A 15,911-nucleotide genomic window follows, 5' to 3' on the forward strand; every position below is an offset into this window, starting at 1 on the left:
AGCGGTAGTGAGGTGAAGAGGTGGGGAAGACAATATCACTAGACTGCATCTTCATCCCTTTACCATGACAAAACCTTAAACAACTGATCAGAACAGTTGTGCTTGTGTACACTGTTCGGGACTGAATACCCAGGGTTTTTGTTTTGTTTTGTTTTTTTGGTCGAGAAGCAGACTGGACAATAACTGTGATTTATGGAATTTATTAAAGAAAAGCTCTCAAGATCTTGAGGGAGAGAGGAAAAAGCTGTAACACTGTGAAACTGTCCTCCTTATATTCCCCTCTGACCTGCTGATAAGGTCTCTCCTATCAGCCAGCTGCAGCCATAGAACCACATGTCCTGTGGGATGGAAAATTCCTGTGATTTGCCCATCAGTCAAAACACCAATGGCATCCGACCATTAACTGCGAGTCAAAACGTCTCACATCTATGTACGGCGTCACTGCACTGGCATTTGACCCCAAGTGGCTTCAAACAAAAGCCCAAAAAGTTCAATCCCCAACACAGACCATGAGAATGTCAAGCACCTTGCAAACAAATTAAACCAGAGTGATTTTCTGAGATCATCAAGCATATCAGAGCTTCTAACGCCCTAATTGAAGATGAAACATGAACTACAACTACATGGCAGCAGTGGGAACAAGAGTGCACACCAAATAGTGAAAAGGAGTTCGGAAACTTTGTGAATAAGACAAACATGGAGGGAACACTGAGGTAGCTGTTCAAATCAATATTTCAGAAAACTATGGTTGAAAGAACTGAGGTTCAGGCTACCATATGCTACCATTTTGTATAGCCTCTGCCATGAAGAAGGGGACAGTTCTGCAGAAGGCGAGAGAGGAAAATACCTCTGTAACCACTCAATATTATCAGTGAAACTGCTCAGTGAAGTCCCATTGTAAAGGCGCTCCTGATAGAGTCGGTGGAGCAATCAAACGTGCTGCTGATGACATTGTCGAAAAGGGAAGAGATATCCAGACTCCAAAGGATCTCTGCTGTGCACTACAGGAGAACACACATTTCAGTCCAGATATGTTGATGCGTGGCTAAGTCAGTTGCCATTTATTTGAGGAAATATATGAAAATACATCAGGCTACATTGCATACCCCAGGGAATGTAAGGGACAGAAAGTTGTCCTGCTTTTACAGCCCAGAAAAGAGCCGTTGTGACTGCCACAACCCATTTGAGCAGGAGTCCAATCAAGGATCCACAACAAACTCAACATTGCAGCCCACAAAACAACACACAAGATTTAGTCTGGAAATTTGTTGTTGTAAAATAACATGGCTAACCCTTTGTTGGCCATGTTCTTCAGCTGGTGGAGAGTGACACTGAAGTGAGCAAGCCAAGAAACAACAAGACAATCTGTCATTACAGTACATCTAATGTCATTTTTTACTACATTTCCCATGTGCAATCAGTCAATATTTTAAAGCCAATGTGATCCATCAATCAAAGATGAAAACTATGCAGCCCAGACTGGGAAAGATTTAATGCGATGGGGTAACTCAAATATCCAACTCTACTCTTAATATGTGGAGATCTCAACTCTAGCTGGGATACTTTGAAGTTCATCTTTTCATCTTTTCATCTTTCAGCATCTGTGTCCAAAATATTACTGACTTGATATTGACTTCATGTCAATAATTAATTACATTATTGTCTGTGTGTGTCAGACAAGTTTAATGTGCAAGACGTTTTTAGCTGCAACCAGCTAGTATAAGTCGCTGTGTCGGTCAGTAGGGTTGGTCGGTCCAAAAATTCCAACAAACCCCACAGTGAATGTAGAACAACGGGATACAGAGCTACACCTGTACTTTTCTCAGGTAGCCACGCTGGTGCTTCATCTCATTTGGTAGGGCAGCGGACTTTCATGTGATGTCCCGGATTTGGTAAATGTAGATTTTGTATTTGGTTTCGCAGAGCCAAATAGGTTGCAGGTTATCATGAATTGCGTGGGTTTTTTTTAAATGTTCATTCATTCATATGGTATGGTTCGAATCCGGCCCGGGGCCTTTGCTGCATGTCATCCCGTCTTTCCTGTCTACCTCCACTGTTACTCTCTAATGAAGCAGAAATACCTAAAATGAATCTTATGGTATGTCTGTCATTCCGAGTAATGATGCAACAGTCAGGCAAGGTAGCAGATTTTTCAAGTTAAATTGCATTATCCATTTTCAATGACTTCAAGATGCAACTATCCTTCCCCATTTTCTATGTGGCATATTCAGCCAATTTTGAACATTTTTCACTTCAAGCTGAAGTTTTTGTGTGATGAACTTCAAAAAATGGACCAATGTCAGTGGAGAAGCTGTAATTTGTGAAATTGTTGCACAAATACATAACTTAAAATAAAACTTGTACTGTCTATAACTGTAATAAGCTAATAACTCTAATTATTTTTAAGTTAATCACTGTTATCAGGTATGGAATTTTAATAGAATAAACCATTTGATTTATAACTAAAATGTACAGGAGACAGTGGAGTCAACCTAATTTCCCCAACAAGATTGCAGTAGGCCTACTCTAGAAGATTGAGTGAGCAAGTGATGAACTTTGACTTACACTTCACTATATTTTTATATATATAGTATTTACACCACACATTTTGTGGGCTCTCGACATTGCATCAGAACCAGGGCAATCATAAATTGAAACTGCAATTGCATCTTACGCAAGCATGTGGATGTAACTGTAAAACTAAATGCTCAAATTCATCCATGATGGTGGCTTAGTTAACATTAACCAGAAGACATTCATCCAGCCTCAGTGTTATTGGTTTGCATTTGTTGTTTAACTAGCTTGCTAACCTTGCTATCTGGTTGTAGAGCTGATCAAGAAGCATCAATGTAATGCAAGTGCAAGTACATTATTGAATGAGGGGCATTTAGAGTGTTTTTTTTTTTAATTACAGCTCAAGTAATAAGCAGTGCATTTATAATGTGACAGTGCATTTATACAGAGTAAACTATTATCAAAGTTGACAACCCAGCTGTGGGAGGAGTTCATGCTCACGCTCTACATCCCACAGCTCATGGCCATTTTAAGTAACTCTTGTTTCTGATTAGCTACTTTTTACTTTAACTCACGTAGATTTTTGCACAAGCAATTTTAGTTAGTAAAAATGTAACCAATAGTACATCAAACAAACATCACCTGCAAAAACAAACTCTACTAGTATGCAGAAAAAGATTATGTTTTTATTCTTAAAAATTAGAAATTGTAACAGTCAGGTTCTGGTATTAAATGAAAGTGTTAAATTGACAAATCTAGCCACTTAAAACATGTATGTCACATTAACATTTCTTAAGGAAAATGGTATTATGTGATATTCCTCTTTCGATGCAATATAATGATCTGAATGGGATAGTGAATATCTTTCAACCCCATTCAGTGTTCAGTCTGACTTTCCACCCGCCCGGGGGAGGGGGCAGCAATGAGGGTGGCAGGTCGGGAATGGAGAGGAGCTGTAGAGGAATGTCACTTTCTGTTTGGCTTCCTTCATCGTCTTCCTTATCTTTCAGAACTCTGTAGAAATAAAGAATTGACAAGTTGAATTCTAGATCAATAGGAATAACCATTAGCCATGCAAACCACGTACGAATAAGTGTTGAAAGCATATGAACATTCATACCCTTTGCTACCGAGGGCAGCTCTTTTCTTCTCCCGTCTAGTGAGCCAGTCTTCTATGCTTCGCTCTGGGGTTCTGCCCCGACGGCCGTACCTGTGCTGTCGTTCATCTGAAAGAAAAAATAAATCTTACTCCTCACAATATGGAGCTATTCAACAGTCACCTTGATAACTATTGCAGAAAAATTCAATTACAACTCATTGTGCATCTGTCATGGACATTTACACTCTTCTCTTGTGCAATCAAACACACAAATATGTTTTTACTGATGAGAAAATTATTTAGAATGACTATAATATGATGATCTATTAGATCTGTGGTGTCTTGCTCTCATAATCCCATGTAATGCATCACAACTTTGAGAAGCCTCAGTCACATGGTAGACAGCACCACCTTATGGTTACAGGCAGCTCACCTTCAATCTGCCTTTTTAGGTTCATCAAATCCTCTTCGGACATGTGAGAAAACCTGCAGTTGGGGCCAAAACCACAAATCCCTAATACAGGAACACCAGAAAAAAAAGATATATCATTTTGATATCATTCCCTCTTCAATGACAGAATGTAGAACTTGACTGTTGTGCTACCTTTTTGGAGAAACTTCCTGCAGGGTTTCTTGGCTTGCTCATCGTACAGAATGGCTGCAGAGTCTGCAACATGATGAGCAAAATGTAAGCATGTTAGACAGACAGACAGATTTTACTCATGACCCTTTATGTCACCTTCTGCTCTAAAGTAAGTAGTTTAATAGCCAATATGGCAAGCTGGAGTGTAAGCTTGCTTGAATCTCTAATCTGGATCTAATAAATAGGCTTGCTTGGTATTTTCGATTGGAATATACAGGATCACTACTAAAAATCACAAAAATCACACTAGCACATCATGTCTTATATCATTTAATTGGATTATAACCACATCTCTGAGATATGAGAGGAACTGCAAGTCTTACCTCTAAAGTGATCAAACCAGGCCTTTTTTGCTCTGTGATGCTGAACGCCATTCAGGTGTTTTTTCCTGTTGTGCATGTTGTCCTGAAAGGACCGGTCACAGTAGTCACAGTAATACCGCTTCCCCATGGCTCAGGTTATGTGTCCAAGCTACACAGCAAGGTGTCAACTTTCAAATCTCTGAAACACAGTGAACAGCAACACGACCGTGGTTAAGTAACTTTTCTGACATATAGAGTTCATAACAGTGTTAAGTTTTGGAAGTTGTTACTGATACCATTTCCAATATTTCTCTAAATTCTGGGTGGATCTTGCCATGTTATCCATTGCTAGATATGAACACAAAGCTCTTTCCCTACAAAAGGGAATCCCCAGAGTTTCCACAAATTGACCTCAAATGTTATTCCTGTGATTTTGGACTGGGATTTCCCCACAACTGCTGATTCCTACTTTCTACTGCTGCAGCAAGCAGAATTACCCCCACCCCCCGACCCACAGTCTCCACAGTATAGAGTATCTGCCTAATGTAAAGGCCTGGTCGTTACTATCAACAACACCAAAACTAATACTGAAGAAGAAGAAGAAGATCAACAACAACAACAACCACCACCACCAGGACGAAGTGTTAGCCTACTTTTACTGCCCTCTAAAGGAAGTGCATCGAGGAAACCACTTTTATTTTGAAATTGTCAAGGTAGGAACCACATACAAATGCACTGCTTCCGGTTCACAATAAAGAAAACATTGTTTACATTTCGATTAGTGTTTTGAGAGTAGGGATACAAACAGACAAAAGTCTGAACGTAAAATGCATCTGTAAACCTATGAACGGATATGTAAAATGATAACCAAAGGTATTGATAGTTATTCGTTGTTGTAACGTGGATTAAAGGAGCAAAACGTGTGTTACAATACTGTTTATAGATGTACAGAAACTTAACGTTTCTTTGGCTTTGCGAATCACCTTTTTAACCTTACGAACCGATGTTGAGTTAACCGGCCAGTGTGTTGCGGGGTAAATACATCGGGCTAACGTCGAGCGTAATATTCACAACTGAGACTAAGATTTAGTCTCAGTTGAGGCTAATTTAGTGGCACGACAACTAAGTAATGTGGACTGGCACTGGTTTCAGTCATATGCATTAACTGATAATTCATCAAAATTCAGTATGTGTTAGGGGTAAAAGTACAACCTAACTGACCATTGGCGAGATATTGCTGTCCTCTTCGTTGATATTTGCTTTGAAATGTGACGCTACACTCAGTAGGAAATGACCTTTTTACCGTTTCCTTATTGTGCGTTCAAGTGCTGGTGAAAAAGTCCGATACCCGGGACTTCCAAGTTGGCTGCTAAATACACAGCGTTGCGTTCATGAATTATTTTGTGGGAAAATCAAACACGGGAGATACGTGCTAAATCAGAAACGTAAAATGCATTCTTTAAATAAATTCGACAATTTAATGACAACCCACACGTTATCGGTAGCCTATCATGAAATACTTACTGCACCCGTACAACAAAATATTAGTATTTCACAAAAACAACCCGATTATTTGGCATTCAAAACAGGAGCGATCTGGTCAGCCCAAGCCGGAAGTGAGCGCAGGGTTTCGCTCTTGTCTCAACCTCTTCCGCAGCTCACTGCACCGTCGTCATGGCGCTGGCAAAGTCCGTCTACAATCTGCTCTTCAAGAGAACGTCTACTTTCGCTGTAACCATTATGGTTGGAGCAGTCTTTTTTGAACGAATGTTTGACCAAGGGGGCGATGCTATTTTCGAGCAGCTGAATCGGGGGGTAAGTGTGTCCCTTGATGTTTTACTGCCCGTTTTACCCTGACCTTGTAAGTAGAGGACGTACCAGCGCTAGCTAACACTTAAGCTAGCTTGCTCGCTAGCGGGTGATAGCGGGGTTTGCGTTTACCGATGTAGTGCTGTATGTTGGAATCAGATTGTTCTTTTGTGTAACTCTTAATTCTGGGTTTATTACAGAAACTCTGGAAACACATCAAACACAATTACGAGAACAAAGACGAGGAATAGGATGCGGACCGAAGTTGCGACAGAAACGAAGTAATTCTCACACTTCCATGTTCCATTCTTCTTGGATTCCACACCTGAATCACAATCAACATGGACTATGTTCTGAAAGTCATGCCCAGGCTGGCTTCAAGCTACCAGAAATCCCGTGGAAATTAAAAGACTGGTCAGAGCATCATGGAGATGGAGTAATGGTTCCTGTCAACGCGTCCTCTCCCCTGTCATTGCTTGTGATGCCTTCCTTTCCCTCACAACTTGTAAATGGCTTGTTAAATTAAACAGAGATGTGTTAAATGTCATACAAAGTTCACAGTGTTTTGATTTGTCGATGCACAAACATTATGTGTACATAACAATACATACATGTCTTTGCACGAATCAATGTTGGAGCCGTTCATTCATTGAATTTAGAATGCATGGTAAATTCCAATTTACTTCTTGGAGTTATAACACTGTAATATCAGATGTGGTAAGATAAAACAGAAAACATGGAATCTTTCAGAATATAATTGAATTAAATTAAATTTTCTGCAATTCCAATTCAATTCCAGTTCTGTTTCCTGTAGATTTTTCAAATAATTACAATTCCTCATTTGAATTGGAATTGAGTTCATTCATGAGTTGGCCTCAACCCTGGTACAATACAAGTATTGATTATGCCCATTGATTATATGCTTTCTACCATGTTTTTTCTCAAGTGATATCTCATAATGCCTATTGAAGAGGATATCATACATCACAGGCACATTATGTTATCTGAAATTTTGTTCATAATAGGTAAAGACATACAGATATGTTTCCACCTAAGGCCACTGTTTTATAGCAACACTGATCATGATACTGATGGCTGGTTTGCTAACTTCATGTTTGCAAGCTGTGTCTAAATATTAGATGAATACTTGCATCCTATTCATAGGTCAGTAGCTGTATTCAAAGGTTTGGACAATGATGACAACTTTTCTAGCATGCCACAAGTGTAGGGCCTTGTGTTGGGATAATAACTGCATGTAGTTAAGTCACTTAAATGCTTCTTCCCCTCTATGTGCTTGAGTAATGCTTGGGTATTTCTTCAAAGGGATCAGAAGGCAACAAATAAGGTTTCCAAGCCATGATAAGACAACTAGCCTGTCAATACCAACTCATAATGAACAGTTGCTTGCTCACATGACAGTAATGCAATTTGATAAAGCACCTTGATGTGTTTCACATGGGGTCAGCCTTGTAATATTATCAGTGATTTGAAAGAATCCTATTTTGCCCAGCAGGTGGAGCAGCCAGCAGGCTTTGTGTTCAAAAACTTGCAGACAGATACAACCTTTGCATCAATAGCGACTTTCAACTCTGTTTTTACTGGACATGAACATGCATTTTAGGAATAAACTTTCTTTCCAGCAAGAATCTTAATTACTTATTACATTGCATATTCGTTGCATCGAAAATACACTGAAGAAAGCTACCTGTTTGGCTGATAAGAAGGAGCTGCTCAGAGACATAGTCATGCACAGGTGGGGTGCAGGGGGGCGATGGCCCCTGTCCTTTTTATCCTAGGCGGCCTTTTCAAATTGAAGCACCAAGATTGAGTTTCTAATGGAATGTTGCTAAAACTGATCACCTGAGGAGCTATAAGCTAAAAGGGGCATAACCAGTATGAAGGGCATTTTTTTAACACTACTAACACTACTACCTGCCTAAATATGGTCCTAGGCCATGCCTTAAAACTTCTTACAGACCGGCAGCTAATTCCTTATGATCCAACCAGTAGGTTTGTGCTACTCATTTAGGCCCGGCCCTATCAGGAAATAGCCCATGCTACAAAAGGCCAGCTAATTTATATTAGAGTGACAAAGAAATGTGTGTGGCCATCTCTTCCTATGTGAAGATGGCATGAATCAATTTCCTAAGATGGGTAGGGGAGAGGAGTAAGTGTGTTCCTCTTGCTGTTTTTCTTCAAACTTACCTTCCTTTATTGCAATGACAGACCTTGGTAAGCTTGCTAACTATAATGAGGCTAATTACTGCTATTTGAGTCATTTCAGGCAGTCAGTTAGCTAACATACGTGACCTAACCTAATTTTAAGTCACCTAGCTAACTTTCATTCATGCCTACCATTCTGCCCATAAATGAATAAAAAGTGGTATTGAGTTTTTGAAAGACAACCTATTGAATGTGATGTCATAACCGTACGCCATGTTCTCACCTTACATCATTTCGATTGTTGTCATCAACTGGAGATGTAACACACATTTGAAGCACTGCTCACATTCTCAAACCATTATCCCCTCTTCCACTTTCCTCCCTCTAATGCAAATAGATGCACTAACAAGACAAAGATCACATCCTTACATTTTATTATCCTTTATGTAAAAGTCCAATACACATGTTATTATACCTGCATACAGTAAAACAGTGTAGGTAGGCTAATTTAGACTGTCTCCACATGCATGCATTCACGCAAACAAATTTTGTTAAGTTACTTTTGCATGGCCACGCAAACAATAAACTTTATTTACATAGCACTTTTCCAAACAACTGTTGCAAACAACTGTGCTTTACAAAACAAAATAAGATAAATGAATAAATCCAAGAAAAGAATACATAACAGAGGAAAGAGACAAATGAGAATAAAATAAAAAAAAGGACAAAATTACTACAGGGATGAAACTACATAAAAATGAATATTATAAAAGGCTTTCAATTAACAAATACAACAATCTAAGATTTAGAAAATTTTGGGACATCCAGCACTTAAAGAGTAACTAAACTCCAAACCCAAATCTGTGTAAAGCACCTGTTGTGTTGAAGTTGACATCACCTGGTACCAAAGATCAGATAATCTGTATTTAACAAACAACAACCTAGATGTTATGTTCCCAAAACCATACCAAAACCATAAATATAGGCTTTTATAAACATAGCCATAAAAAAAAACACAGCCATAAACAATTATAAACATGAAACAAATATCCACCCTGAACATATTTGATGCTAGTAAGAACTGCATGAATAATCTGCATATATATGAATTCCAAAAGAATATATTTGAGTAATGTGAGAGGAGCATAGATGAGCATTGAGCAGTATTTTGCATCTCAACAGCATCTCAAGTAAAAGAAAACTGGGCAGTCACCCTCTAGACAGTCTAGCTCAGGATTTGCCAATAAATCTTTCCAAAGAGACAGAAGTTCAGGGTAGTTTGATGCATTTGCAGAATATTGCTAATTGAGGTACAGGTGTTTAAAAGGATAAAAAGAGCGCATAAACACACTGTTTTCAGCCAGTCTCCAACTCCAACTCTACTTGGGAGTGTTAACAATTTTCTGATTGCAGGGCATATGATGCTGCCAAAAATGAAATACCTGGCTTGACATCAGTCACTGAGGTGTGGCCAGGAGTGAAACACGGTTGAAAGTTTCAGCACATAGAGAGCAGTGCATTTTGAGATTTTCTGCCCCTAGAAGCAGATGCAGGACTTAATTTGAAATTTGCTATTCACCATGTTTACAGATCAAAAAATGTGATTCAGTGCAGATTCGCTCTTTAATGAGCATCGATCCAGATAACAAATGTGACTGAACACTATCAAAGTAATTCATGTACCTGCTTAAAGACATATTCAGGGGATGAAAACGTGCAAAGGGTGCTAAAATAAAAGGAGAGACTGTGATAAAGAGTTGGAGTTGGAGTGTTAGTGACAAATTTGTTGTGTGTTAGTGTCACACACACATGCACACACATACTCAAGCACACACACAACGTAATGTTACAGTATACATTTACTCAGAAATATTTCTTTCATCCCAGTCAAACTTAGAAGAGATCCTGTCTCAAATTTCTCAGTGTATGTCTCAATATTCAGTAAATAGCATCTTTTAACCAACCCCATAATCTTGTGAGCCACAGGCTTACCCCTAGGTCTGATAAATACTGTATTTCAGGTGTGAGCATTTTTCGACAGAGTGTTCTGAATTTGGGGTCAACATCTTTCTTCATGTTGTATCCCAGGATGGAAGACTCTCCAACTGGCTGCCAGGGCAGCAAGCTTCTATCCTGAATCATCCTGGCTTCGACTGCGTCCCCACCCTCAATACAGATGGCCTTCATTTCAGCGTTCCTCTTCCTCAGCTCACTTACCTCGTATTTCATTCTTTTTTTCCCGTAAGCCTCCACTCTGGCCCAGAATGTAGAATTAAAGTGCTGATAGAGTCGCCAGTCCGCCGCATTCCACTCTAAGGCTTTGGCTCTCAACTCAGGAGTCAGTCGAGACACAGATGAGCCCTTACGTGCATTGAGCTTAAAAAACAGCAGGTCCTCCATGGTCCAACAAAGTGTGTCCTTGAGCAGGATAAGAGACTCCTCGAAGTATTCTGCTATGAGGACCAGATGGAAATGTTTAGACAGTGTATGAATATTGCTCACAACACGGGGATCATCAGCCTCGAGGTTATTGTCAAAACCAAAGTCAAAAAAGAGCAGATTTTTCAGATAGAATGAATTGTAAGCCTCTGGGGTGTAGAAGGCCCGAGGACGGTGCAGAAACTCTGCCAGTTTGTCGTCTCCACTGATCCTCCATGTGAGGGGAACTGCTCGGTGATAGTAATGGAAGGAAGACTCAAAGAGCTCCACCGGGTCACGTAAGATGGTTATGTACACAGCGTCTGGAGGCAGAAGCTTGGCGACCTCTTGAGCAGCAAAGCGCATATGGTTACAAACAATGTTGAAACAGTCTCCAGGCTGGTAGTCCTTGACCTGGGAGCACAGGAAAGGTGATGGGTAGAAAAAGTCATTGCGTCCATCAGGGAAGGCAAACTTCAACTTGTGCTTTTCTCCAAATCGGAAGAGGATGTTGAGTATTGTGCTACTAGCAGTTTTGTGGGTCTTCATGAACATGATGTTCACCTTGGGAGAGCATTCTTCTGACTTGGTTTTTGTGCCTTGAGAGTGGATGGTCAAATTCTTCTGCCATGATTTTGACATGCTAAGAGCACAAGAGGGTTCATGGGCCCCTGTGAATAAAGTATATGGGTAAGTAAAGACTGAAACTCAGATTCCTTTGATTTATCTCAATAAAATAATGCTTTCTTAATTAAATATTTACCTACTCTCAACTTGAGTTGGGTTAGATAAGCTGTACAGTACCAGCATAACAGTGGTCAATAAAGCCCAGAGAACCAGCCCTTGTATTATCGATTTGGGCTTCCTTCCTTTAATACCAAACATATTTCAAATTCAAAGGGGAACCTGAAAGGACAAATTAGAGAGAATACATGTATACAGGAAAAATGTTAAAGAGAAAAGACCAAAAAAGCTTAACATTTTAGTTGACAGGTGTCCTGGTGGTTCAGTTGACTAAGGTGTATACCGTATAACTCTGGTGTCCTGGGTTCAAATCCAGCATGGGACCTTTGTTGCATGTCATCTCCCTCTCTCTCTCTCTCCCCACTTCCCTCTGTATCTCCACTGTACTGTCAAATAAAGCAGAAATGTCATAAAAATAATAATAAAAAGATTTTGATTGACATGACCTTCTGAATTCTGTTGTGTGGCTGTTATGGGTATTCTCATATGAGTTCTTTGTCTTTCTGGCACAACTTCATGTCCCAGTGCAAACACCTGCCGCAGTTCTTACACACAGACCTGCCAGTCACCCCTGACTGCAGCTACAGTGGAGTGACCATAAAAGACACATGCTTTATGATAGCTTGACTTATTTAAATTAAATGTAAGCTATACTTTAGTATTTATCACTAATAGGAAAAAAAGGCCAAAAGGAGACTTCTAGACTGAGGAATTAGATAATATCTGATAAGGAAGAAAACTGCTGCATCATTCTTTTTTCCAAATAAAACACAAAGCCCCCATGTTTGCACACCAAACATGTTTACGGTTCTAAAATTACCTTTTCAACAAACGGCAGAAATGAGGGGAGAAAAGAGCCTGCAAGAATGACATGGACAACCACAATTTAAGTATAAGCAGCCATATAGCATACTGCTCACTTCAATAAATGACTGTAATCATTTTTGTCTGATTTTAAAGTGAAACTGTTGTATCAACATAAAACTTTGATTAACTAAATGTGATCTTTGCAAAATATATAAAAAAAAATTATGAAAATAGAAGCCCACCTCTGACACTGAACAAACGCCTAGTCTTCATGAAATAATTTCCACATTCATTCAAGTGAATGCTGTCTTGTAAAAAAGTGCATCCCTTTGTATACCTCCTCAGACTTCCTCTTTCTTTGACACTGATAGTCGTCTGTGTAATCTTTTTGTGACATTTGTTGAGAAATTGTGTGTGAGTGTCAGAAACACAAACAATATATGTGTATATGTATATGTTCACAGATATGACTGATGCATTAGCTCTAAATTCACAAATGTGTGCGCCCAATGAGGTTCATTCAAAACATGATATCATCAAAACAGCCACAGAATAGAAATAAAGTGGTAAATTAGGAAGGAATGAGTGCAAATCAGTGTAAAACAAGTTAAAGGCTTGATTTACCTGTAGAGACAACAGCATCAATGGCGTCAGAGTGAAGATAGGTTTTCTACAGAGTGAAAAGAAACCCCTATTCCTGATCAAGCTGTACACACTCCCTGAAGTCACATCTCATTGGTTGTGAGAACTGAGAGAGGTCAGATATAAATTCCCCTCCCACATTGTCTAGAATTGCTGATCTGTTACATGTTATGTCCTCTGTTATTGGTGTGCTGTTGGACTCCTAAACCTCCAGAGTGAAATGCCAAATGCTGATCAAACTGATCCATCTACGTTACAATATTGTTTTTAGGCTCAAAATCCAAATTGTATACACACTGGTTGTTATCTTAATTGTACTTTTATTAAACACAGGTATTTAAGTTTAATTTAGTTTTTTCTTTTTTCAGTCTTGGAGAGTTGTTCACATCAGGAAGAATGAGAGCACCATAAAGTAATCTCTGGGAAAAGGCTCTCCCTCCACACAGACAAATTTGGGAATTTTGCATATACTATTCTATAGTGGAATAGTGGAGTTATGGGCAATTGAGTGTTATCAGCAGCATGTAAACTCAAAAATGCAATATGGAATTTGTAACAGACCAGATAGCAAAGTGATCTTGCATTTGTAGTGTTTATTTTAATGTTACCCAAGTAGCCAAATGCAGTTAACATAATGAGATTGACTCAGCATCTCAGTATTTCCATCTCCCACTGCTGTGTTTGTCCAGAGTTATTTTAGCTGAGATGGGCCTGTTGGTAGTTGTTGAACCAGAGAAGGCAGGGAAGAAGTGTGAAAACCTAAAGGCCAGTTACAAGTAAGGTCTTTGCCAAGTGCTACGTTTACCATTTACCTTTTAAATGTTGACATTATCTGAAGTATAACAAAATATCAATAAACAAGCGCTGTTGGATATTCTATGAATAGAACCGAACATATAGCATTTAATGTTTTCAGGAGCTGAAGAAACCACCATCAAGGGTATAGGCACAGAGTCAGGACAGGAGGTGGCAGGGACCTGGAAATGGCCCTGGCTTAACGGATGAGGGTTTTGGGGGAAACCCCATCCATTAAGCCGCAGGCAGGAGCCAGAGCCAGAGCCAGAGCCAGAGCCAGAGCCAGAGCCAGAGCCAGAGCCAGAGCCAGAGCCAGAGCCAGAGCCAGAGCCAGAGCCAGAGCCAGAAGAGCAGAGTGAGTGATGGAGAAATTGTAGAATACAGTGTTTGGTTGTTTGTTTGAACAATGTCCTATGTTTTATATACTGTTGAATATAACACTAAACCTTAGGTAAAATAATAAATAATAAATAAAATAAATAAATAAATAATTTTAGGTTCAAACTCTATAACTACAGAAAATGATTGGCAATCTGTTTTTCTGCTAAGTATGTTATTAATGGTAAAATGTCAGTGTATAAACGGTATTAGCACACAGACAGCAAACCTAAAGCAAATTTGTCTCATTTGTCTCATTTGTTTGGTTATACTGTTAAATATATCACTATAATTTATTTACAAAACAAACACTTTTAGAATAATGCATGAAATGGTTCTAGAACTGTAACACTGAACTAATATAGTCATGATCTCTGAAACATCTGGCAGCAGGTGCAGGTGCAGAGGGCAGCAGCAAGGCGGTTCCAGGGGATTTCCCCTCACTGCTGATCACCGTATTCCTGTGGTGCACAGCCATCGTTGGCGGGCTCCACTGGTGCTTCAGCTGCCTCAAACATGTCACCGTTAATGAAACAGATGATGTGCAGGATGATGCAACAGATAACAGCCATATAGACAAATGAAGGGCCTTAAAAAAGATGCCAGTGTATTTTAAAACCCTGGACAAAACCTCTGTATCCAACAAAAACATGAACGACTTTTTCAGTGTGGTCACACACTGCTTGTGATTGTATTGAGTAGAATATATTTGTCTGTAGTAACACTGTTTGTCAGCAGATGGGGCCTTAATCCTGACCTGACAGCCATCAATGCTACCTGCCACCGTGTTGAAGGCTGAAAAACCTGAATCGTTTCCCAACCCAAGATGAAGTTGAAGTTGTTGGTGCTGGTTTTGAATGCAAAATCAAAAAGTGTTAAAAATGGTGAACAGTGTCAAATAAATTCCAAAAAAGGTGTTCTTTGGTTTGGAGTATGAAACTGAATGAAGCAAAAGTCCAAGGCACTCTTCTTTGAAAAATTTAAAAAAGCCTTTATTTCATGGGCTCATCTAGGGACACTAAAAACACTTACAACACTCCAACGTGTTTGGCATTGGCCTTCATCAGGGAGCTTCAAACAATTCATGTTCAAAAATGTACTATAGCCTGTTGGAAAACATGTCATTACATCCCTGTTTTGGAGAAGAGTCTTCAAGCTAAGAAGATGTAAAGGCTTCATTGACTCAATTTGATGTCGAGAGCATACTTACTAAAAAAGGAAAATTGTTTCTACCTGGACAGAATAACAAACCAACGGAAGAGGATTAAGGCCACATGTGAAAAATGTATTTGAGTTCTGAGTTTAAAGTCAGAATTCTGACTTAAAACAGATTAAAGCCATTGTTATACTATATAACACAGGTAAAACGGAATAGATTTAATCAACCTCAACCTTAAACAGAATAAGAATTCCCATCATAATTAATAAATGGTTCAAAGGAAATAGGTAACATCAAAACCAGAAACAGTGCCACAGCCACAGTCTCTAACTACCACTGCCTGAAAGAGCTATAAGTCTGACCCCATAGCCCTCTGCTATGGACTCCCGCAGCAGCTTGTGTAACAGTGCAGGTGTGAGTAGATGGGTGCATTGCCTG

The 15,911-nt window shown here is 39.4% G+C and overlaps 3 protein-coding genes across 5 annotated transcripts; 1 reads left to right on the forward strand and 2 right to left on the reverse strand.

The window, feature by feature from the left end:
* Window positions 1-2,900: 2,900 nt before the first annotated feature.
* Window positions 2,901-5,877, reverse strand: zmat5 (zinc finger, matrin-type 5). Of its 2 annotated transcripts, none has more exons than XM_071522400.1 (6): window positions 5,780-5,877; window positions 4,580-4,757; window positions 4,218-4,280; window positions 4,047-4,127; window positions 3,635-3,740; window positions 2,901-3,528 (listed from the first exon to the last, which is right to left on the reverse strand). In XM_071522400.1, the coding sequence occupies exons 2-6, from the start codon at window positions 4,704-4,706 to the stop codon at window positions 3,381-3,383; spliced, it is 525 nt and encodes a 174-aa protein (XP_071378501.1). In that variant the 5' UTR covers window positions 4,707-4,757; window positions 5,780-5,877; the 3' UTR covers window positions 2,901-3,380. The 2 variants fall into 2 exon arrangements, with proteins under 2 accessions (XP_071378501.1, XP_071378502.1); XM_071522401.1 differs by having other exon boundaries at window positions 5,771-5,790.
* A 324-nt stretch (window positions 5,878-6,201) lies between these two features.
* On the forward strand, window positions 6,202-6,920 carry uqcr10 (ubiquinol-cytochrome c reductase, complex III subunit X). Its single transcript, XM_071522402.1, has 2 exons — window positions 6,202-6,373; window positions 6,568-6,920. The coding sequence occupies exons 1-2, from the start codon at window positions 6,233-6,235 to the stop codon at window positions 6,616-6,618; spliced, it is 192 nt and encodes a 63-aa protein (XP_071378503.1). The 5' UTR covers window positions 6,202-6,232; the 3' UTR covers window positions 6,619-6,920.
* Window positions 6,921-8,988: 2,068 nt separating this feature from the next.
* On the reverse strand, window positions 8,989-12,068 carry LOC139646435 (galactosylceramide sulfotransferase-like). Of its 2 annotated transcripts, XM_071522404.1 has the most exons (3): window positions 11,976-12,039; window positions 11,716-11,854; window positions 8,989-11,619 (listed from the first exon to the last, which is right to left on the reverse strand). In XM_071522404.1, exons 2-3 carry the CDS (start codon window positions 11,831-11,833, stop codon window positions 10,469-10,471), a joined length of 1,269 nt encoding a protein of 422 aa, XP_071378505.1. In that variant the 5' UTR covers window positions 11,834-11,854; window positions 11,976-12,039; the 3' UTR covers window positions 8,989-10,468. The 2 variants fall into 2 exon arrangements, with proteins under 2 accessions (XP_071378505.1, XP_071378506.1); XM_071522405.1 differs by lacking the exon at window positions 11,716-11,854 and having other exon boundaries at window positions 11,976-12,068.
* Between the last annotated feature and the right edge of the window lie 3,843 nt (window positions 12,069-15,911).

Source organism: Centroberyx affinis, unplaced genomic scaffold, assembly GCF_046629955.1.
Source record: "Centroberyx affinis isolate AG114_WGS23_722 - 3 ecotype Tasmania unplaced genomic scaffold, CSIRO-AGI_Caff_v1 ptg000087l_1, whole genome shotgun sequence".
NCBI classification, from domain to species: Eukaryota; Metazoa; Chordata; class Actinopteri; order Beryciformes; family Berycidae; genus Centroberyx; species Centroberyx affinis.